This window comes from Carcharodon carcharias, chromosome 26 (genome assembly GCF_017639515.1).
Source record: "Carcharodon carcharias isolate sCarCar2 chromosome 26, sCarCar2.pri, whole genome shotgun sequence".
NCBI lineage: Eukaryota > Metazoa > Chordata > Chondrichthyes > Lamniformes > Lamnidae > Carcharodon > Carcharodon carcharias.
The window spans coordinates 45,193,775-45,218,825 of record NC_054492.1 but is presented as its reverse complement, the minus strand read 5'-3'; the positions used below and the strand labels follow the sequence as shown (position 1 = coordinate 45,218,825).

At 41.6% G+C, this 25,051-nt stretch overlaps 1 protein-coding gene across 2 annotated transcripts in view; it reads left to right on the top strand.

Annotated features, from left to right (window-relative positions):
• Positions 1-12,421: 12,421 nt before the first annotated feature.
• The window catches only part of gldn (gliomedin), a 36,853-nt gene continuing 24,223 nt past the window's right edge, over positions 12,422-25,051 (top strand). For both annotated transcript variants that reach the window (XM_041174719.1, XM_041174718.1), the window contains exons 1-2: positions 12,422-12,906; positions 22,917-22,968. In XM_041174719.1, coding sequence (XP_041030653.1) covers positions 12,586-12,906; positions 22,917-22,968 — 373 coding nt within the window. In that variant the 5' untranslated portion in view covers positions 12,422-12,585. The remainder of the gene's footprint in view (positions 12,907-22,916; positions 22,969-25,051) is intronic.

The following is a 25,051-nucleotide window of genomic DNA, read 5'->3' as shown; positions in this document are numbered from 1 at the left end:
GGAGGCCTTCATTCTGTGGCAGCACACTGTGCCAGCTGCATTTGAGTTACCACGGCAAACTAAAGTGTAGCTGCTAGGCAACAAAGGCTATCCATAGACAACAAGGGTGAAGACTCGAGTGCACAAGCCGCGTGCTCAGCAATTGCACCATGAAAGCCAACACACACTGGGATACAGCTGGCTATTGAGATACGTAAACTCCAGCTTTGCTGTGCAGACAGTTCTGGAGGAGCCCTGCAGTCCTTGGTAAAGCGGGTGTGAAGATTTGTGGTGGTCCGTGTTTGCTGCACAAACTCACCATCATGAGGGTGAAGCCCTGGCCACAAGCTGTACAGTGAGTGGTTCGGGATCAGGAGAAGGAGGAAGAGGAAGAGACAAGCAACCTAGATAACTCCTTTCTGACCTGAAGAACTCATCATAGTGTGATACCAGTAACAGCAACCTCAACACCCTATTCACCATCGGTCTCACAATGTCCCATCCCTCTGCCACCGATCATCCCAGCATCATCTTTTCCACAATACAAGAATAAAGATGATCATAACGTAAACATTTCAAACCAAATTCATAAATCAGATCATGTCATATTCCATAAAAAATCAACTAACTATCCTTGTGCATTCCCTTAGTGTCTATCTACTGTATGCCTTTGCCTGTTCTAGTGCTCCTACGCATTGCTATCCCAGTGTCTGCAGCATTGGTTGCTGAAAGGTTTACAGCAGAGGAGACTGCAGCTGGGGAGCGACCTTGAAGACCTGGTAGAGGACAGAACCACCTTGGCATGGGCAACCCAGTCTCAGCTGGTTGGCTGACAGGCGACAACAGGGACACTGGCAGAGAGGTAAGGGTGGAAGGGCAAATTCTATCTTTCTGAGCAAGAATCATTGCCACTCACCCCAGGGAGTTGCCTCAACAATCCTAGTAGTCTGTTGGAGGACAGATTGCTGGACTGCTGTGACAACCTGCAAAGCCCTTTGCGCACTTTATTCCACAGCCAAGATGGCAGCAGTTTATGTCCGCATGACAGTCAGCTGACTTTGCATGACTTCAATCTGAGCTCCCATTGCTGCTCTCAGATGGAGGTTGTTTGTGCTGCAATGAATCAGCCAGTGGACACTGGTTGGGATCACAAGCGTGCTGACGGAGTTGTCAACACTTCAACACTGGAAAGAATGGGCTACAAGCTTTGCACAACACCCTGTGCCAAGTTGGTGCTGGACCCCTCCATGCTCCTTGACATTGGGTATCTGGCAGGTTCCCAATACACCAAGCATTTTGTTATATCTGCTCATCAGCCTTGTTCTGTACACTGACCTATTGAATTGCTCATCTGAGTCCTCTGCAGCAGAATTTGTGTTCAACTGTGCATGCCGGTCTATGCTATCCTGTCCTCTTCACTGGCTGCAAGTCACTTGTTCCTGCTGTCTTACCATGTGTAGATCCAGCCTCTTAACTATATTTAAATGACTCACATTGTCAGCTTCTGAGCTGTTGGCTGTGAGTGTGAAATCAAATGACATGTTGTATCTTCATCATCACCCTCTGTTCCTCCACTGTTCAGCTAAATTACTCTCCAAGGGCACCTGTAAAGAGAAGGGCACAGGGGTGAGGGGAGGGGGTAGGGGAGAAAAGTAAGAGATGCTTGCTTCAAAGCTACAGCTTGTAAATCAGAAAAGAGATTGGGATGCGGGGTAGGTGGGATGTGAGAAGGAGGATTAGCTATGAGGATGCTGCCATCTTCGATGGTTTCAGTGCCCCTGCTGGCCACAGACTCAGCAATGGGCATCCCAGTAATGGTCAGCACTGCCTCCTAAGGGGTCAGGATATGGAGGCGCACTTGTCTCCTACCAGTTAGGTGCTGCTGCTTCTCGCTGTGCACCACCTTGCCCTGCTAGAGAGAAAGAAATGTGTCAGTGATTATGGTGTAATCTGTTTGGCTGATATGACTATTACCGTTAAGTAGCTGGCAGTGTGTCCAAATTGACATGTGGGCATAAGGCTAGCAGCAGTGCTAAGTGCGTGAGGGTGAGGTGCAACATATAAATGTCAAGTATGCGTCCTGATTGATAGAGAATTTTGGTAGGTGAGTGACAAGGCTATAGTGAATTGAACAGTGCGTGAGGCTGGTGATGCAGTTGGGGCATATGGCATTTGAAGCACTTGCTGACTTTGACCACTTATGCAAGGTCATTGAGCTTCTTGCAGCACTGCATCCTCAGGGCTAGAGTCCCATTCTTGAAAGGTTTAAAACATCTGCATGGGTTGTATCAACGATGCATTGAATTAAATCTATTTGCACCATATGGTTCCATAATTAATTATTCAAGAAACATTTGTTTTGTTCTCTTTAGATAATAATCTTGAACATTAGATTAGACTCTTGTATTGAAAGGGTATCAGTAACAGCTCAATGTTCATTTACAGAATCACTTGGAACTCACTTCTTTTTGCTCAGTTTTGTTTTACTTCGCACCCTAATAGATATATGAAGACACTCCAATAAATATTGGATCTTTGTGAAAGGTACATGTAATCCTTCTGAGAATTTTCATCCGTTCATTTATATATGTTTTCTGAAGCTGTTTTGAAGCAAACATTTAAAATAAAGGACTTGTTTCCTGTACAGTTAATCTGCAGCAGGTCACACAAATCCATGGCCTTTTGTTACCATGAGAAACCAGGATGTGTTTTTGTTCCACTCGTATGTGGATGGAGTACAGTATATCAGTGAAGAAGAGGCAGGCACCACAGGAACATACATCGATTTCCTTATGATAATCCAGAAAAAAAAATACATTTTTGAAACGTTCTGAGCAATAACACTGGGCATTAAAGGCCAGTGATTGCTCTTGTTATAAAGTGTTACTGAATAGTACTGATCAGGAATGCTAAGGTCGCTTGATTCCTGTCTGGTTTTCTCTGACCTGGAATCCCTGTGCCTGCAGTAAGTGTGCAGTGTTCTTTACGGCTAACCTGTACAGCAGGCTTGTTGATTAACAATTAAGGCACTGGCCCATTAAATTCCTGTTTGTGCGTACTATATGGTCCTACCAGACATATAAAACAAGTATTGCAATTGGGACAGGTTCCATTGTTGGACCAATGACCATGATTTTTATTCCTTGTTTCCTCATTTAACATCTTGTATTCCCTCATGCCTCAAGTACAACAGCATTTTGAATGTGTTACCTCAAAGCTACTTTCTTTTATCTTTTTTATCTGATAATATTCTAACATTCTGACATCTCTTTTCATGTTAGTTATGAATCATGCAGCAAAAGACCATGGCCTGCAAATTTTGTGTGGCATTATGCCTATTTCTCAGGCACTATGCAGCCTCCTAAGGCCTAAAAATGACAGGAAGGGAGCAGCCTGGCATATGTGTGTAAAGACAAACATCTGGCTTTAACCCACACCTAAAGCAGGCATTAAACCCTTTGCATATCCAAATAAGAGGCCTAATGACTCCTTCAAATCCCTTCTGCAACAGTGGTTTGTCCTCAGTGAACCAATGCTAATGATCACCTGCAACAAAAGTTAAGATACTTGTCTGTAAAGCCCAGCCCAATCATTGCTGCTGACAGACCACGAGATCCTCCATCCTTGACCTCCAGCACCAGCCTTTGGCCTCCGATCTCCCTGACTTCCAGGCTTGTGGATATCCCTTACCCCCACCTCCCACCAACAAAGCTTCCCCCCATCGACCCCCACCTGCCCTCACCTCTGACCTCCAGGTTCTCTAGCCACTGATCACCCCATCCCTCCTTGGCCACTGATTGCTCATCCCCTCTCCAGTCACTGATTGCTCTCATCTCTAAGGACCGCAATCTCCCCTCCAACAGTAGTGAATCCCTTCCAAGGTTGGGGTTGCCAAACCTCCAAGAATCTACAATACAAAGGGGACATCGATTTTGCACTTCACTTGCATTTTGAATAAATATGGGACCAAAGGCTTATTTTAAGCTGATTATTAAAGGATTTCTGATTACTGGCACTTTCATTTATTTTAGTAGAAAACACAAAGCAGCTTTTGGACTTCAGGGCAGTGCATGTGAAAGGATTGTGGCCTGTGTGGGCTGTGGCCTGTTTAATATGTATTCGAAATTACATAGCAATTGAATGAAGTATCCCTTATAGAGCATTGTAAGAACTACAAGTGTCAGAACCTTTTGTATAAATGTTACTAAGTATGTAAAAATGTTGAGTTGTCTGATTTCTTTGTGCAGCTCACTGCTTTTTTATGTCATACCATCAGTGTGATACCAGTTCTGCTTCATATAGCATTTAGTGATAAGAGGTTCTGTGCTGTATATTTGGATACATGCAGTGAGCTCTGCTCTCTGGGTGGCTAATTTTTAGTCTAGGAGCCTGTGAGTGGTAATGCCGAACAATTACTCATATATCAGATGTCAGGATTTTACAGCCCTGCTGTGCCATTTTTCAATTTTTGATTGAAGGACCTCCCTGGAGTTGATAAGCTGGCCTGTTGTGAACATTGTGTTCTTGTCACTGGATTAATAATCCGGGGTTCCAGGTAAACGGTCTTGGGACCCAGGTTCAAATCCCACCGTGGCAGATAATTCAATAAAAGATTTGGAATTAAATGTCTGATGATGACCATGAAACCATTGTCAATTGTCATAAAAACCCATCTGGTTCACTAACGTCCTTTAGGGAAGGAAATCTGCCGTCCTTACCTGGTCTGGCCTACATGTGACCCCAGGCCCACAGCAATGTGGTTGACTCTAAAATGGCCCCCTGAACAAGGTCAGTTAGGGATGGGCAGTAAATGCTGGCCCAGACAGTGATGCACATGTCCCATGAATGAATTTTTTAAAAAAAATTGACCATAACCTTTACCTACATTTTGCTCCCTTTTTCTCTAGATTTTGGTTTTTAACAGCATTTTTCTTGCTTTTGCTTTTGGGCAGCAGCTGTTTATTATTCAGCCATTCACACCTCCTCTATACATATCTTTCACTTCTTTACTTGCCTCATTACTACTCACTTTGGCCCAGAACCACCAACCCTTTTATCATTTAGTCTCTCTTATCCTCCAAACCATCACAGATCTATCCTTTGTTCTTTTCCCCACTCTCCCCGCTTTCACTTGCTTAAAACCTATTACATTTCTTACTTTTCCCAGTTCTGATGAAAGATCACCAGCCTGAAACGTCAACTCTATTTCTCTCTCCACAGATGCGGCCTGACCTCCTGAATATTTCTGCTTTTTTTGATTAGATCTTCGGCATCCTCAATATTCTGCTTTTGTATTGGTTTCATTTGTAATCTCCCTAAAATTGTTCACAGCCATATCTCTCTAAAAACCTATCCTGCAATTGTAACTCATGAAACTCTTTCCTTGAATTGCATAACACCAATACACTGCTTAACCTCTTTGCTGTTTACATTATCAGTAGGTTTTGAGTTCGAATTCTAAGGAGCTGTTTCACAGGTATTGTTTAGATAGGACACGATATTTTCCCATTCCAACTGCAAATGCTGCACTGGAAAGTTTTGTTAATACACTAATGGCTTCTCTACTAATGATCTTCACTGCCATTTATACAAGATTTTTATTGATCTGCACCCTGAGGAGACAGCAGTCTAGTTTGTCTCTCCAAACCATTCCAACATCTATAGGTGCCATTTTCTAATTAAATTAATCAGCTCCACTTTCACTCAATGGAACCCAGAAGTGAAAGAAGCACACAAGGTGTTAAAATCAAATTTCACTAGGCATCAGTATAATTACACCAAGGATTCAGAGATCAAGCAATACAGGATCAGCCTATTTATAATAGTTTAGGTGTCACGTTCAAACATACTGAACACAATAGGTCTTTAAGTCATTACCCATCTTCGACTGACATAGAGTTATAGGCCGGAATTTTCCAGCTGGCATGAGGCTGACAGGATCTTCCGGTCCCACCGAGGTGATGGGGGATTTCAATGGCTCACCATCCCTGCCGCTGGGGAACCTGCTGCGGTGGTGGGGGGGCTGGAAGATTCTGGCCATAGAGTCATTGTAGTAGAGAAGGAGGCCAATTGGCCCATTGAGTCTGTACCAGCTCCCTGTGGAGCAGCCCAATCAATCCCATATCCCTGGGTTATCCTTATAACCCTGTATGTTTAATTCCCTGAAGTGTCCAGCCAATTTCTTTTTGAAATCATTCTTCGTCTCTGCTTCCACCACCCTCATAAGCTGCAAGTTCCAGTTTACTACCACTCCCTGCATAAAAGAGTTCATCTACACATCTCCCCTGCATTGACACTGTTGAACAATTCCTAAAAGTAGAAAGGTTTTAAGAATTTAAAACACTAGATGTAATTTCTAAGATCCTGATAAAGTGCAGCCCACATTATTACACACAAGGTTGACTTTCTTGCTGTGCCTATTAGATATTAAGTTTGCTTTGTATGCCATATGACATTTATTTGGACTTCATCATTTTGTGATGTCTCTGGGTGGCATCTTACTTTCCCATTATAAAGCTACCTGAGACAGTCACAGCATTCTACAGTAGAAGAAGCTTCATAAACTCAGGAAGCTGACTGTAGCATTATGAATGTAGACTGAGGACAATTCTGTGCTTGACCACTGGCATTTTTACATTTTGCATATTATTTGTAGGATACTATATTACAGTGTGAGCAAATTGGAAATGTCCCTTTTTACCTGTGAGAAGTGATGGTGTACAGAATGGGAATAAGGACAATGTATTATATTATTAAACTATAGTTACATTTCCAAAACTTGAAAGCCAAATTGTTGATTCTGCTTTTATCTTTAACTCTGTATCTCTGCAAAAGTGCTGTCAAATATGTGAGCTGGTCTCGGAAGTTACAATACCACAACACTAATGAACACTCTACTATCAACACTATCTTCCTTAATGAGTCATACCAAACATCCTTGTTTGAGAGAGACTTGCATTTATATAGCACTTTTCACAATCACCAGACATTTCAAAGCACTTTCCAGCCAATGAGATACTTTTGAAGTATAGCCACTAATGCAGTAAACACAGCAGCCAATTTACACACATCAATATTACACAAACAGCAAGGTAATAAAGACCAAATAATCTGTTTTTATGACATTGAACGAGACATTAATGGTTTGGCCAGGACACCTGGGATAGCTCCCCAGCCCTTCTTCAGCCAGTGTCATGAGATCTTTCACATCCATCTGAAAGAGCTGTCAGGGCCTTGGTTTAACGCCTCATTTGAAAGATAGCACCTCCAACAGTGCAACACTCCCTCAATACTGCACTGGGTGTTGGGCTTGATTTTTGTGCTCAAGCCCTGGAGTGGGACTTGAACCCAGAACCTTACAACTTTGAGGTGAGAGTGCTACTAAGATGGCCACAGTTGTCAACATGCTGCATGGAAGTCTGATCATATAAAAACAATTACTGAATCACCCTGTCGCAATAAACTGGTTAGTTTGCATCTTTTCGAAATAGATATCCCATAAGACTATTGTTATATAATTTTTCCACAACACTGCAAACGAGTACAGATTATTAGTAGTTGAGGAAACTAATTTCCCTTATAAATGTTCTGTCACTTGAGCTGTCAACATTTTAAATGAACGATTAAACATTTGGTGGGATCTGAATTTTCTCAGAGGATTCAGATTACTAATGGGTGGGGTTTAGTGCGGAACTGCGTCCATATATAGGATCAGGACGAACTAATGTTGAGAGATAAACACAGATTAGCATCCTTGAGATGTTAATAGAAGGATATGATGATTGCTTAATATTTGAATGGAGTAGGTGAAACAGACATAATTCCTTTTTGATTAAAATAAGGCAGCGCAATAAAAAAGTCTGGAATTAAAAGTCTAATGAGGACCATTGTCAAATGTCGTAAAAACCCATCTGCTTCAGTAATGTTCTTTCGGGAAGGAAATCTGCCATCCTTACCCGGTCTGGCCTCCAGGTGATTCCAGACCCATAGCAATGTGGTTGACTCTTAAATGCCTTTTCAAGTGGCCTAGCAAGCCACTCAGATGTATCAAACCACTAGAAAGTCAATAAGTACACCTACAGCACATGGACTGCAGCGATTCAGGAAGGCAGCTCACCACCAGCTTCTCAAGGGCAATTAGGGATGGGCAACAAATTCTGTCCAAGCCAGGGATGCCCACACCCCACAAATGAATTTTTAAAAAATCAATACACAATCAGGGTGACCCAGCTCCTAGTGAAGAATTTAAGGGACACTTTGACATGTAGGAAAGCATGTAAGAGTGAGGGCATAGGGGAACAGGGGTGGCAGGGGTACATATTGAGAAACTGAGCATGTTCCAGGTCTGACACATGTGCAGTAACAGCAGAAGAAAGTACCAGGCCCAATGCATGTACAGAAATGAGCTAAAGCAGAAGTCTGGGACAAAATGCATCCCAGGAAGGCTTGACCCAGGACGCAGGACAGAAGCTCAGATTACGGGTCGATCCCAGCAAATCTGGGATCACCCTGTACATAACACAGATGGTTTACAGCAGTCCAAAAGTGAATAAAGGGCTTAATAAGCCAGAGTCATTAAAAAATGTCTGAATAACTCCTCAGTCACTGTTGGAAGACAAACACAGGAGGATATACTGGGTGCTTGCAGAACACCTTATATAATAATTACAGTGGCATTAATGTTCTATACAAGGAAAGTCTATGTTGAAATTGTCCGTAATGTGATATATTGTAAAAATGTAAAATGACAGTATTGAACTGAACAGCCTGTTCTGTTGATAGTCAGAACCTTATGGTCTATTACCCAGAGTATATTTTTTGCTATTAAGTATTTTATTGAGGTAGATAAGGACTTTACATTTCTTATTTCATGTTATGCTAGTTGGCTGCGCACCTTGGTTGTCTCTTTCTCTCTCTCACCAACTTGTACCTACCCCGCTTTTCTCCTCACCTCATGGGTGCGTATACATTGCGCCTGGCACTTTCTTCTGCTGTTACTGCACATGTGTCAGACCCGGAACATGCACAGTTTCTCAATATGTACCCCTGCCACCTCCGTTCCCCTATGCCCCCACTCTTACATGCTTTCCTACATGTCAAGATGTCTCTTAAATTCTTCACTAGGAGCCTTTCTTTCTGTGTTTGACTGGGGCAGCCTCAAATCTTGCTAGAACTGTTGTGAAACTCTTTCAGCAGCTGCTCCTTTGGAAGGTTGTGGCAGGAATGCCTCTGCACACCTCAAAGAAGCTAATCTGTTTCCTTCTCTAGAAAGTAATTCACCTTGGCATCGTGTTTGGGTGCAATCTTCTACTGAACCATACCCAATAGCAATCTGAATGACCCTCAGCAAAGTTTCAGATACATGTTATGTGTTTCATTCATTTAACTCTGTTACTTTGCCTTGAACTCCTAACGTAATGTGTCATCAAAACTCTATGATCTTTTAACAGTTGAATAGAACTGTCTGTTTATCTTTAAGAACAAAGTTCAGTGTTTCTCTGTACCCATCACGATCCATTTATATTTCTGTTTCTTTCACAGTTTAGTCTGGGAAATTCTACAATGAGAAGTCCCTGTCTGTACATAATATTGTGTCTACATGTAACAAGCACCGACTATAGTCTTAACTTTTAGCCTGCCCCATATAGATTTATGCTGTGCACTCAAATAGGTTTTCAGGTTTCCTGCAATCTAAAGGCTAAGTTTTACTTCTCATAAATCCTTTACAAAGGTCACTTCTCAGACAATGTGCAGATCTCATTCATGTGTTGTTATAGGCAATTTTATTAAAGATCTTGTTCATATTTATGTAAAAGTAACTTTTACTACTAAAGAACGGAATTTGGCTGCTTTGAAAAAGTGTTTCTTTAATCAAAAATTGGCACATCAAGTTGTATCGAGTGTACAGCACAAAAACTTCATTCAGCCCAATTGGTTAATGCTGGCATTTTGGCTGTGAATGAATTGCCTCACACCCATCTTCATCTGATTCAAGCAGCATTCTTATAGATTATTTACATTTACATAAAGACTTAAGACATGTAATAACCAAGGGATGCAAGTATATGAACATTGACCAGCCGGCTATTGATGAAATGGTTACATATGTGGTTCGTGAATGACATGAACATAATTGCACTGTGTCCAGGAGGCTGGCTAGCCATTTGGGTGCAAGCAAGTGACTTACTGTATTTGAAACCACTTTCGGCATCAAATATTGTGAATAGAATGCTTTCAAGAAACATATAAACATTCAAAACCAAGTGACACTGGACTCTATAGCCTGGAGTTAGATGTCTTGGTGCTCATGATAGTGGAATTAGTATTTGAGGAGCTATTTCATAGATGTCCTCTTCATTACTAACATCCTGTCCAAATTAATTCTTGTAATTTTTTTATTTCTGCTTTTCTACACACATATACTTTAGCTTCGTATTCTGAGTGGAAAGTTAACATTTCAGGTCAATGACCTTTCATCAGGACTGGACTCAGCAAGTACAGAGGATGGGAAAGGGGAAAGGGGAGGAAGAGAATAGAGGGAAGGCCTTCATAGGGTGGAAGGCAGGAGAGATTAAGGGCGGAATTTTACAGCTCAGTCATGCCGGGAGTGGGGCCAGAAAATACGGCGAGCTGTTCAACAGTCAATTGGCGTCGGTGGGACCGCAAAATCCCACCTGCGTGAAGGGCCATAAAATTCTGCCCTAAACGGCAAAAGGGATGATGGTGCAAGACAAAAGAGAATGACAACGTGACAAGTACAGAAACCAATGATGGGTCTAGAGGGATGAAATGACAAAGGCAGAGCAATGACCAATACCTGTCCAAAAAAAAATGTGAGCAATGATTGATCTGAAGTTGTTGAAATCAGTGTAATAAAAGCAAAATACTGTGGATGCTGGAAATATGAAATAAAAACAGAAAATGCTGGAAAAACTCAGCAGGTCTGACAGCATCTGTGGAGAGAGAAACAGAGTTAACGTTTCGAGTCAGCGTAACACTTCTTCAGGGCTGAGTTGAAATCAATGTTGAGTTTGGAAGACTGGGTTATTTTAGATAGCTAATTTCCATTGGCCCATTAAAAAATGGGATTCAGTTACTGCCCTGTTGGACCTTGACAAAAATGAGTAAGTAAAGTTGTTATCCTTGTCTTAATATAATTGGGAAGCCCCGTCTTCTGTGCATCAGAACAAAAGCAAATACGTAAGAACAAAGGAAATGGGAGCAGGAGTGAGCCACACAGCCCTTCGAGACTGCTCCACCAGTCAATAAGAATATGGGTGACCTTTTACCTCAACTTTACTTTCCCACCTTATCCCCACACCCTTAGTGTCTCATAAATTAGAAATGTGAGTTGTAAATATATTCAGCAATTGAGCATCTTTAACATTCTGGGGTAGAGAACGCCAATGAATGGACTTCCAAGTAATATGTTAAACCTATCCTACAGTTTTACAAGTGATTAAATTTGCCTGGCTGCTGTAGAACAATAGCTCACCCCTTCAATTTGAGTGTGTGGAGAAAGTAAGCCAGAGGCCCGCAGCAACTTTTGCAGGAGCACATCCCCCCCATCTCTCCCCCAGCCCCCACCCCAACCTCTGGAGATGCCCTCGATTATCAGAGCTAAAGCACAACATTATCAAGGGTACTGCAGGACATAATCAGGAGCATAATGAGGGTGGTGATCACTACAGCAGGATATTGTCAGAGTTGTAGAAGGGCAGTTGCAGGGACGCTGCGGGATATTATGAGATTTGCAGTGGGACAGTATCAGGAATACAGAGGGATTTTATTAGGGATATCATAGCATCTTACCAGGGGTACAACAGAATAATCAGGGACAAAAACAGAAAATGCTGGAAAAGCTCAGCAGGTCTAACAGCATCGGTGGAGAGAGAGAGACAGAGTTAACGTTTCAAGTCAAAATGGCTCTTCTTCAGAGCTCTGAAGAAGAATCTTACAGACTTGAAATGTTAACTCTGCTTCTCTCTTCACAGATGTTTATAGACCTGCTGAGTGTTTCCAGTATTTTCTGTTTTTGTCTCAGATGTCCAGCATCTGCAGAATTTTGCTTTTAGAATAATCAGGGATTTTGGAAGACATTCCTACGAATAGAATGGGTTATTATTGGGGATACAGGAGAATATTATCAGGGACTTGGGCATATCAAATTGCATTTAATTGCTTTCCTTCAGGCAACATACAATACAAATCCTTCATCCCTGTGTTTTGAAGTTGGGGAAGTACAGTTGTCACTGGGGCAATAAATGCTACATTGCACAATCTGACTTAGGCTGTCCTGTAAAGTTCGGGTGTAAGTCCGTCCCTTGTCTCTGACTGAATACCATGTTTGTGACTCTTACATACCGGGCATGAATGAAGTGAATATGATTAATCTCAAAAGCAGCCTCCAGCCACAGAGCAGAAGGGGCGAAACCGCATATAAATCAGGTGCCAGTCAAAGCCATAAAATTCTGCGATCAGAGGGTTGAATATTGGACGAGATTGTCAGTCCTGGGGCCGTTTCTTCAGTCTGGAAGCAATTTTGGGGATTGATCAGCCTCGGGATCCGATCTCTCTGATCTTCCCCGTGAACGGGGCAGAAGAAACATGACCTTCCAGGCAGGGCAGCCCAGCTCAGTGAAAGGAAGTGTTTTCCTCTCGGGACTCTTCCTGATCACTCTGTTAAACTGCGCCGGGTTGGTTTACCTCTTCGTGCGATCCAGCACCGTGAGGTCCCAGCTGAAAGCTTTGGAGGGTCGCCTGGAGGACTTGTCTGGGACATGGCCCATGGAGCTCATCTCACGCCTGACCCAGGACCACTCCGATTTGGCTGAGCAGAGGAATCGCAACAAGAGAAGCCACCAGGAGCCGGGGAGCCGGGAGGAAGCTGGGGACACTATCATGATGATGACATACTCAAGGATCCCGGTAGGCGCAGTGAAATTGAATTAGATCGAGTCCCCCGAGAGAAATAAAAAAAGCAGGAAGCAAAGTGAACTAAAATGGACCAGAAATGTGAAAAGCAGCATATGGTGGGGTAACTCTGAGGAAACAAAAAGCTGAATTCTTGCTCCCCGTTAATTTTTTAACATGTATTCGTCCATGGGATGTGGGTACACCCGACAAGGCCAACGTTTGTAGCCCATCCCTAATTGCCCTCGAACTGAATGGCTTGCTAGGCCATTTCGGAGGGCAGTTAACCACATTTGCTGTGGGTCTGGAGTCACATGTAGGCCAGACCAGATAAAGATGGCAGATTTCCTTCCCTAAAGGATGTTAGGGAACCAGATGGGGTTTTACAACAATTGACAAATACCAGATTTTATTAATTGAATTTAAATTCCACCAGCTGCTGTGGTGGGATTTGAACCCGTGTCCCCAGAGCATTAGCCTGGGTCCCTGGTCCAATAACATTACTACTGTCTCCCCATGAATTGAACTAAGTCTCTGTACTTTAGCTTCCTAGTCATGAAACCAGAAGGAAAAAACAGAAAAAAACTGGGAAAAAAGAGTACTGGTCCGAACTGGTCTTGTATACCTTAAAATGGAACGCCAGTAAAAACTGGGAAATAAGAGTAATGGTCCGAACTGTATAGAACATTAAACTATAGCTAGGAAATTGGGTTCTTCAGTTTTGGAAGATGACTAAGGAAATGTCCACAATATTAAGGGATTTAGAAAAAAATACACCTGGAAGCCTGTTTACAATCTGCTATAGATTTTGAACGTGGGGGCATGGGCTCAAACTGCTGGAAGATTGGTTTTGGACATCATGCAATCAATACTTGAATATTGGAATGGATTTTTGGGTTGGTGAAAATCTTGGAATCATTTAGATGGGATTTGGCTGCTCTGACAGGGAGGACTACAGTCTTTGCTGGATGAAACAGACAGAGTGAATGTCCTCTTCCTCAGTTGTTTCACTAACATGGATTATTTTACATCTCATTCCCTGTCTGTTCATGTTAATTCTGAGTAGTCCAACACTCTCATCTGCCTTTCACAAACAGCTGTTGACATTGAGTCAGTTGTGTGTTAGGTGAAATCTGTATATTCAAGGCCATGTCTAACAGCTAATAGTTTAATATAGTACTGTTACTCATCAGTGTAAAAAGAATTTATTAATTGTTTGCCTGAATTTCTGAGATAAAACCTGTAGGCTTTGAGTTGCAGCTGAAAGTTTTCATAAATGCCCAAGGATATGGGTCACAAAATATAACTAGCATCTTGAAAAGAATTAAGCAGCACTTTGACTATTAGATTGCAAGAGATAATTAAGGGAGTTTAGCACAAAGCTGAGATTCGGACATACGGCAACATACTTAAGGCACTAAGAATGGGCCAGATTTTGCTGAAATAATAATGTCCGAACATTATTAATTCCCAAATTGGTCAGCAACTTGTGACAGGCCGGTGATGCCCCCGTGAATTGTGAATTGTCCCCAGTTGCCAGATGATTTGGGCCATTCTGCTGTTAGCTTTGTGAAAACAGGATCTTACACTTAATCTTCCTGTAATTTTCATGAAATTGCTGCATTTCTTGTAAACTGTTTATTAAACTTAGCATGGAAAGTTAGGTCAAGTAATTATCAGTGTAAGTAACCTTTTGGTGATTTATTATAGGGGACATGCACTCATTTTTAAAAAATAATATATAAATTATGGGGTTCCTTGCGACAATGATTGATGGCATATGATTTTAACTGGGTATATTTGAAGTGGAACAGGGTTTATAAAGAATGAACTGATGATAAGAATGCTTAAAGAAGCTGCCAAACAATGTGTTAAATATTCCTCCCAAGTGAAGCACAGTTTATTGCACTTTATTTCAATGTATATATCAGGAACTAACCTATATATTTTATTTAAAAAATGCTCTACTATCCTTCAATTTAAAACACTGAAGCTAGGTGCACTTTGAAATGGTTCCATTTATAAACAAAAAGAATTGCAACTGCCTCCAACAAAGTTAATTGAAGGGAAAATCTGTTATTTACATTAAGTGATACAACTTGAATTGGAAAATAAAATTAGCTGGTTAATTTCTGAAGTTATAAAATGCACAATGATTCTGGGTTATTAGATGAGTATTTTTATGGTGCACTTTCTTCAGGAGTGTATGTTATAACCAATTGTTCAAGGCGAGGTGCCACACTTTAGGAAGGATTTGAAGACATTAGAAGGGTACCAGGGTTGCAGAGCTACAATATTGTGGAGAGATTGGAGGAACTTGGCTTATTCTCTTTCGAGCAATGAAGGTTAAGGCAAGATTGAACAGAGGTGTTCAAAATCATGAGCAGTTTTGATGGAACAAATCAGGAGAAACCTTCCAGTGACAGGAGGGCCATTAACAGTTGGACACAGATTTAAGGTAATTGGCAAAGAGCCAGAGATGAGATGAGGGGCAATATTTTTAAGCAGAGTTGTTACAATCTGAAATGCGCTGCCTGAAGCAGGTTCAATAATAACTTCCAAAAAGTAATTGCATAAATACTTAAAAGGGGAAAAAAATGCAGGACCTCGGGGAAAGGGCAGTGGAATGGGACTAATTACATAACTCTTTCAAAGAACTGCCACAGGCACGATAGGTCAAATGGCTACCACCTGTGGTCTATCTATTATTTTTATTATATGGGCCGGATTTCCCTGGCCCTGTGGAAATGGGAGCACCAGGAAAATAGGGAGGAGCTAGTTCTGAACACTTCTGGGGGAACTCTCCCTTGATCAAGGCAATGTCTGGCTGCAGGCCAGGGAACCAGAAGCTGCATGCCCCAATGACAAGGCCGTGGGGATGAATGGCCGCAGGCCCATCTGGCACTAGTCCACAGCAGTTTCCCTCCAACCCGTTGGCTGTATCAACTCAGGCCTCTTTACTTTATAACTTCTCCGCAGGCAACCTCCAAGTTGAGGCTCCCACACGCTTGCCTGTCTGTCTCAGCAGCGCGCACCTCTCCTGGTGGGACGACTGTCCTGATGGTGCTGCGAGGGCTCGGATTGTGCCTGCACTATCAGGAGGCCACCTGATGTCCTTAACAGGGTAGCAAGTGTGAAGGTGGCCAATTAGGAGGCAGCCTCCTGGAAGTTTACACCAATGGGCCGCTGATGACATGGGCGGACTTGGGAGCCCTATATGGGCCTGACATCTGGGTCCTGACGCCTGCTGGAAAATCCAGTCCTACGATTCTAAGCCAAGCTAATCTCTGAATCGTATTTTATTGGAAATTCCAGATATTTTTTCCTGAATGGCATTTATGCAAAATGCGGTTTCAATGGTCATCACTCATATAATTACAGAGAGATCCCATTTGGCTGAAATTTGTGTTGAAATTTTAAGTTCTGCATCCGGATTACATTTAGAAAAGTAATTTTGATCTCACACAGTTTCAGTGGCTTAATCCACACAAGTTATTGCACTGAAGCACACAAACCTGGTCTGTTCTGCATCAGCTGAACTCAGTCAGAGTGTCCAGGCTGTAGGCCACACTCTGAAAAAGGGTCATACAGACTCGAAATGTTAACTCTGTTTCTCTCTCCACGGATGCTGTCAGAGCTGTTGAGTTTTTCCAACATTTTCTGTTTTTATTCCAGTCAGAGTGGTGCTGGGATCGTTACAATTGATCTCGGTGTGATCTGGCTTGCTGGCGGGGGAGGGGGAGGGGAAGTGGGGCATCAAAAATGAGCATGATTTTTTTTTCTCCTGATAGCTATCTACTTATCTATACTGGACATTGGTTGAAGCAGAATTCGGCTGTAATCACCATCTCCAACAAAAAAGAGTCTAACTATCGCTCCTTGACATTCAATGGCATTACCTTCGCTGAATCCCCCACTGTCAACAACCTGGGGGTTACCGTTGATTGGAAACTGAACTGGACTAGCCATATAAATACCTGTGTCTGCAAGAGCAGGTCAGAGGCTAGGAATGCTGTGGCGAGTAACTCACCTCCTGACTCCTCATAGCCTGTCCACCATCTACAAGGCACAAGTCAAGAGTGTGATGGAATATTCTCCACTTGGCTGGATGAGTGCAGCTCCAACAACACTCAAGAAACTTGACACCATCCAGGACAAAGCTCCCTCCACCATTGATGATCAGTGGCAGCGGTCTGTACCATCTACAAGGTGCACTGCAGAAACTCACCAAGCCTCCTTAGACAGCACCTTCCAAACCCATGACTGCTACCATCTAGAAGGACAAGGGCAGCAGATAGATGGGAACACCACCACCTGGAAGTTCCCCTCCAAGCCACTCCCCATCCTGACTTGGAAATATATCACTGTTCCTTCACTGTCGTTGGGACAAAATCCCTTCCTAACAGCACCATGAACTGCAGCAATTCAAGAAGGCAGCTCACCACCACCTTCTCAAGGGCAATTAGGGATGGGCAATAAATGCTGGCCCAGCCAGCGACACCCACATCTCATGAATGAATTAAAAAAATTAAAGTGTAGCTTGGATACTTTCAGATTTGGCACTGGGTTAATCTTCTTCTGTTAGCATCCTTGATTAACTTGAGGGACGTTGAATCACAGTTTATGCTGTGATTTTGTTTTGGGGCAGGGTGAGGAGGCAGCTTCAAGTCTGCTGGGGCAGAGCATGGAGCAAACCCTATGCTGTTGGCATTATTCTGAACCAAAGCTGGCTGGCTAACCATCGAAGATAACCATCCACTCACATGATTCAATAATAAAACAATAAAACTGACAAATACACTATCTTAGACAAAATATAACTTGTGTATGGAAAATCATGCTTCTCACTTAGGTTGACAAAAACAACAAAGCAATTTAGACTAAAGGTTAAAAACAGGAACCTGTGTGGATGTCATTAAGATAGAAAAATCAGTCATTATCCTTGTTTAAAAGCAAAAAACTGTGGATGCTGGAAATCCAAAACAAAAACAAAAATACCTGGAAAAACTCAGCAGGTCTGGCAGTGTCTGCGGAGAGGGACACAGTTAATATTTCGAGTCCGTATGACCCTTCAACAGAACTAAGGTAAAATAGAAAAGAGGTGAAATATAAGCTGGTTTAAGTGGGGTGGGGGGGGGGTGACAGGTAGAGCTGGATAGAGGGCCAGTGATAGGTGGAGATAACCAAGAGATGTCACAGACAAAAGGACAAAGAGGTGTTGAAGGTGGTGATATTATCTAAGGAATGTGATAATAAAGGTACAGATAGCCCTAGTGGGGGTGGGGTGGGGGGAAAGGGATCGAAATAGGCTAAAAAGCAGAGATTAAACAATGGATGGAAATACATTTAAAAATAATGGAAATAGGTGGGAAAAGAAAAATCTATATAAATTATTGGAAAAAAGGGGGTTGGAAAGAGGGTGGGGATGGAGGAGAGAGTTCATGATCTAAAATTGTTGAACTCAATATTCAGTCCGGAAGGCTGTAAAGTGCCTAGTCGGAAGATGAGGTGCTGTTCCTGCAGTTTGCGTTGAGTTTCACTGGAACATTGCAGCAGGCCAAGGACGGACATGTGGGCATGAGAGCAGTGTGGAGTGTTGAAATGGCAAGCGACAGGGAGGTCTGGGTCATGCTTGCGGACAGACCGAAGGTGTTCCGCAAAGCGGTCACCCAATCTGCGTTTGGTCTCTCCAATGTAGAGGAAACTGCATTGGGAGCAGCAAATTCAGTAGACTAAGTTGAGGGAAGTGCAAGTGAAATGCTGCTTCGCTTGAAAGGAGTGTTTGGGCCCTTGGACGGTGAGGAGAGGGGAAGTAAAGGGGCAGGTGTTGCACCTTCTGCGGTTGCATGGGAAGGTGCCGTGGGAGGGGGTTGAGGTGTAGGGGGTGATGGAGGGGTGGACCAGGGTGTCCCGGAGGGAACGATCCCTGCGGAATGCCGCCAGGAGGGGTGAAGGGAAGATGTGTTTGGTGGTGGCATCATGCTGGAGTTGGCAGAAATGGCGGAGGATGATCCTTTGAATGCGGAGGCTGGTGGGGTGATAAGTGAGGACAAGGGGGACCCTATCATGGTTCTGGGAGGGAGAGGAAGGTGTGAGGGCGGATGCGCGGGAGATAGGCCGGACATGGTTGAGGGCCCTGTCAACCACCATGGGTGGAAAACCTCAGTAAAGGAAGAAGGAAGACATGTCAGAGGAACTGCTTTTGAAAGTGGCATCATCAGAACAGATGCAATGGAGGCGAAGGAACTGAAAGAATGGGATGGAGTCCTTACAGGAAGCGGGGTGTGAGGAGCTGTAGTCGAGGTAGCTGTGGGAGTCGTTAGGCTTGTAATGTATATTGGTGGACAGTCTATCACCAGAGATTGAGACAGAGAGGTCAAGGAAGGGAAGGGAAGTGTCAGAGATGAACCATGTGAAAATGATGGAGGGGTGGAAATTGGAAGCAAAATTAATACATTTTTCCAAGTCCCAACGAGAGCATGAAGCAGCACCGAAGTAATCATCGATGTACCGGAGAAAGAGTTGTGGAAGGGGGCCGGAGTAGGACTGGAACAAGGAATGTTCCACAAACCCCATAAAGAGACAGGCATAGCTGGGGCCCATGCGGAGGAAGTGAGATGAGTTTAAGGAGAAATTGTTCAGTGTGAGAACAAGTTCAGCCAGACGGAGGAGAGTAGTGGTGGATGGGGATTGTTCGGGCCTCTGTTCGAGGAAGAAACGGAGAGCCCTCAGATTATCCTTGTTTATTGTGTTGGACCCACATTTGCAGCTTTCTTTGAACAATTAAACATTACCACTGAACTTTTCTGTGGCACTATTAGTCATCAAGCTCAAAATGTAGACCGGATCTTATATGTGTAGGCAATACATTGTGGAATGATTACCCATCAAGCAGTGAAAACCAGAATCTGCTGCATTCATTTTAAAGAAACAGTGAGGCAGCGGACAGAAAGGGCGAATGAGAAAGAAAAGGAAAAAGAAAAACTTGCATTTTATACATTACGTTAAATAGCCTCATGAAGGGGCAAAATGCTTTACAGCCAATGAGGTACCTTCTTTTGGAGTGTAGTTTCTATTGTAACGTTGTAGCACCGCAGCGAATTTGCATGGTCCCACAAACAACTAGGAGATAAGTGGCCAGCTAACCTGCTTTAGTGATGTTGGCATTTGCAAAACATTGGAAAAGCACACTATCATTATTCAGCAGTGAAATTCTTCCCCCCAAGTTTGTCATTCTTGATGTATTTCAGTGGTTTCTGGATACCAAACAAATGTTGCTATCAGTGAAACAGGAAAGGATGTGATCCTTACACATGGAAGTATTTGCAGGTTTTAGCTATTCAAACCGCGATTTTTGTTTTCAGTGATAAAGATGGTTCAGGTCAGTATTATATTTTTAACAGTAACCACAGAAACAAATGCCCTGCAACAAGTTATTTTGTCAAAGAACATTGGAAGTTAAATGGCACTGTGATATTTTAATATGCTAACTTTGTAATTCGAATCCACTGGTTTTACTGCATGAACATTACTGCAGTATGTTAAACCAGTTCTGTTTTCCCAATGGGTTAAGCACAGCTGTCAAACATTACTAAGATCCAACATATTGTATGCTTTAACTAAGCTTTTAGTTGCCAATATAATAGATACAATTTCCACTGGTTAATAAGGAGAAATAAAACAAACACATTAACAAAATTTTAACTGGACCAATTCGGCTAATTTTGAATAGCAATCCTTGGCAGATACTCCTGGTTAAACCAACTACCAAATGACTACTAAGTATCTGAAGAAGCCTAAAGACCAGATAATCATATCAAAATGCTATATTTTGTATTTGATTTGAATACTGATACCTCGGACCCAAGGAAAAGGAAACATTCAGAAGTGTAATTCCGAAAAGTACAATTTTAAACATGTAGCAATCGAGGACATGTAAGATTTAGCCGCAAGTATGGTTCCTGCAGCAAAAATAGACATCAATGTTTGAGGCTCATTTTGTACTGTCATTATGGAATTAAGAAGAACTAAATATTATCTATGTAAATATTAACTGATATTTTACATCCTTGTTGGTCAGTGAATAATATTAAACATCATGTCCAAAACAGGCTGATATAGAAATGAGTTTATTGCAGAACTATATTGCTGCTTTATGGCAGATAACCAAGCAGTAAAAATGCAAATATAATTGACTCTAGAACATTTACTAAGATTAGAATGCTCTGGAGCCAGAGCTTTGCTGCACATTGAAGTTTAATATCTGTTATCTGGAAACTTCTCAAAAGTTCATTGACACACCAATTTGTGGGTGTATGTTCTTTAACTTAATTTTTATATTTACTAGCTTTAACTGGGTGAGGTGTCACATTTATTGTATTATTATGAATAGCAGATTCTTAAATGCCCCCAGATTTTAATTGACCCTGCAATGATAGATTTTCATGTTATTAGACTACTACCCTTAGTATCTGGTTAACAGAGTAGCATTAACACTGGCAATCTTTCCAATTGCCTGATATTCAAAATTATTTCTTCCTCCATGCTTTCCCTTTCTCTCCTTTTCAGCAGAAAGGATATTCTTAAGATGATGAATTGATTCTGAATGCTTGTGTGTGCCTTCCAATATGTGATTTCAGAAAGCATTCTTCAAAGGGTAGTGGAAATCTGGAAGTCTATCCCCCCATGACCATCCTGCCCAAATTGTTGAGATTAGGTCAATTGAAAATTTCAAAACTGATTAATACATTTTTTGTTAGGGAAGTCTATTAAAGGTTGTGGAACCAAGACAGGGAGATGGAATTAAAACATAAATCAGTCATGATCTAATTGAATTAGAATAGTCTTGAGGGCCCGAAGGGCATATGCCAGTTCCTATGTTCCTATTTACCATTGTTATTTGCCAATAGTTCAGATTTAAGGTATAATAAGGAGGAATAGCCTTTAAATAGTTTGATGAACATGATAGGGAACAAGTGCAAATTGGAAAGAAATATGTATAAGAATTAAATAATAGATAGTACTTAGTGTAGAATAATATTAAATAATAGATAGTACTTAGTGTAGAATAATATTAAATAATAGATAGTAATTAGTGTAGAATAATATTAAATAATAGATAGTACTTAGTGTAGAATAATACTGTGACTGGACTTACTTAGTCACAGACCAGCAGCCTGAAGCTGCCTGAAGCCACTCGTAGCAGCAAACTAAAAAAACTAACAAATTCAGTTCAACACACACACTTTTCTGTAAATATATCGCCTTCAAATGTCAAAAGAAAAGTAAAATATTGGAGAAAACTCCACTATCAAACTGTCGCCCAGGGATGGACATGGGTGCCAAGTTAAAATGGAACCATAAGGTATATTGTGCATCATATTGGCATTTATCTATCTGCTTAGTGTCAGTACTGTCAGTCCTTCTTTTAATTGTAATAAAAACAAAAAAACTGCGGATGCTGGAAATCCAAAACAAAAACAGAATTACCTGGAAAAACTCAGCAGGTCTGGCAGCATCGGCGGAGAAGAAAAGAGTTGACGTTTCGAGTCCTCATGACCCTTCGACAGAACTTCGACAGTTCTGTCGAAGGGTCATGAGGACTCGAAACGTCAACTCTTTTCTTCTCCGCTGATGCTGCCAGACCTGCTGAGTTTTTCCAGGTAATTCTGTTTTTGTTAATGAATAGTGGACCTGACTCATCTAATTATTGATCAACACCTGTAGTGGGCCTTGTGATGAATCACCAGGGCCCACAGCAGCTGCTGGGACTGTTAAAGCCACAACGAATTCCACAAACATTCTGCTCTTACAACTGCTGAGCACCAACCTCTGTGCCAAGCTGTCTGATAATGACAGCTTTTATAATAAGAGAAGATTGTTTCAAAGATGTGCGGGGGTGGCTCTTTGAATGTAAGCAATTCTGATATCGCTAACAAATTTTAGAAGTTGGGAAATGGGCAATTCTAAAAGTATGGTAATATTTCTGTGAACTTTTTTTTGTAACTATGGTTACTTTTTTTTAGATTCGAATATTCATGGATTTGTGCAACAGCACTAGGGGAATATGCTTAACAGGTACATCTCTGAAAATATTTTCACTTTGCATTGAATAACAGAGCAGAAAATTGAAATCGGTTAAGTGTCTTTACTAACTATGAATTACTCTTTAATGTCATAAATATTGCTAGTCACCCTTTAGAATTGTGTTGTGCTTTGATAATTTTTTAGAAAATGCGTTGAGGCTAAAATCAGGGTTCATGAGTTACCCGTGAGGTTTCTTGTGGGTCTACACATAATTTCATTGGTGTTATTATGAAAGGCTTAATGGGATAGGCTGTGTGGCAGTGACACAGCAACCTGCAAGGTTGCTTGTCTACTTTATCATGACATACTGTTGTGAACTTGGATAGCCTGCTAATTGCAAACTGCACTGACGCACTGAACATAGGAACTTAGGAACAGCAGTAGGCCATTCGGCCTGTGAAGCCTGCTCTGCCATTCAGTTAAATCACAGCTGAACATCTACCTCAATGTCACTTTCCCACACTATCTCCACATCCCTTGATGTCATTAGTCTCCAGAAATCTATCGATTCCTGTCTTGAACATGCTCAATGATTGAGCTTTCACAGCCTCTGGGGTAGAGAATTCCAAAGATTCTCCACCCTCTGAGTGAAGAAATTTTTCCTCATCTCAGTCCTAAACGGCCTGGCCCATGTCCTGCCAGGGGAAACATCTTATCTACATCCAACCTGTCACTTCCTGTAAGAATTTTTTAAGTTTCAGTGAGATTACCCCTCATTCTACAAAACTCTACGGAATACAGACCCAGTCTCCTCTATCTCCCATCACAAAACAATCCTGCCACTCCAGAGATTAATCTGGTGAACGCTCCCTCTGTGCAAGTGTATCCTTCCTTAGATAAGATAACATTGTGCACAATACTCGGTGAGGTCTCTCCAAGGCTCTATATAACTGCAGCAAGACATCCTTACTCATGTACTCAAATACTCTCATGATGAAGGCCAGCATATTGAAGGTCTATAAAGTCTACAACACGTGAGAGTATTTGTCTAAATTACTCATTTAATTTTTATCGTGCATTAATGTTCTGGAAACCTAATGCTTCCATGAATTGCTTGTTTGGAAGATAGAGGTTTTTGTTTCCATGCATTTGGAAGAGTCGGTACTGATAAGTAGATTTATATTATAAATAAGTTATGGCAATTTTCTCTAACACACACACACACATCCATACACTTACACCTGTGCACCCATTCACACTCACACACATACCATCTCACACACACCTTCACCCTCAAACACACCCTCGCACACACACACATGCTTTTCAACAATAGACTTTTAGGGAATGTCACATTGAAACTAAGTTCCTATTTTTTGGGATAGTAATGCTTTGAGACTGACCTGTACATTAGCAATGTTTTATTTTGGATAATTAGATGAATTTGATATCAGTGTATTCATTCATAGAGTCCTGCTTCTAGATATTGAATCCAGAAATTAACATAATAGGTAATGTCTAAACCTCCATCCATTGGGAAAGCAGTAATATATGGTCAGAACTCCATTTAATTAGAGATTAACATTTAATACTTTGTTTGAATGAGGTACTAACAAAACTGCAGAGAGATTTTTATCAGTATGGAAGCAGGTAATAAATGAAAAAGAAAAGTTTTTATTTAAACATTTAATCTGATATACATAATTTATCTTGCTTATGAAAAATATAGGTATTTTTTGGATAGTTTTACTAATTGACAGCCCTTTTAAATCCAGCTGGTACACAACTTATGTAAAAATAACACTGCAGTTCAGAGAAGTATCAAACTTATTTTGAAATATTGTTGCAAGTATGAGAGAGAGAGAGAGAGAGAGAATGTGTGTGAGTGAATTCAAATTTGAACAACACTGCCTGTTTGTTTCACTTAGCATTTGACGTTCCTTTGAATTTGAAAGGTTAGATCTTCAAAATTCAGAAAGTCCCAGAATTTATATTTTTAAAAATGTTGTTTTAAATCAAGGAGGGAGGATGGGGTGGGAGTGGGGTGTGGGGAGGGAGTTAGAAAATCTCACAAGATTGAAATCTCCAAGAAGTAACCAGTACTTGTCAGTTCAAGAGAAACACTGGAAACATT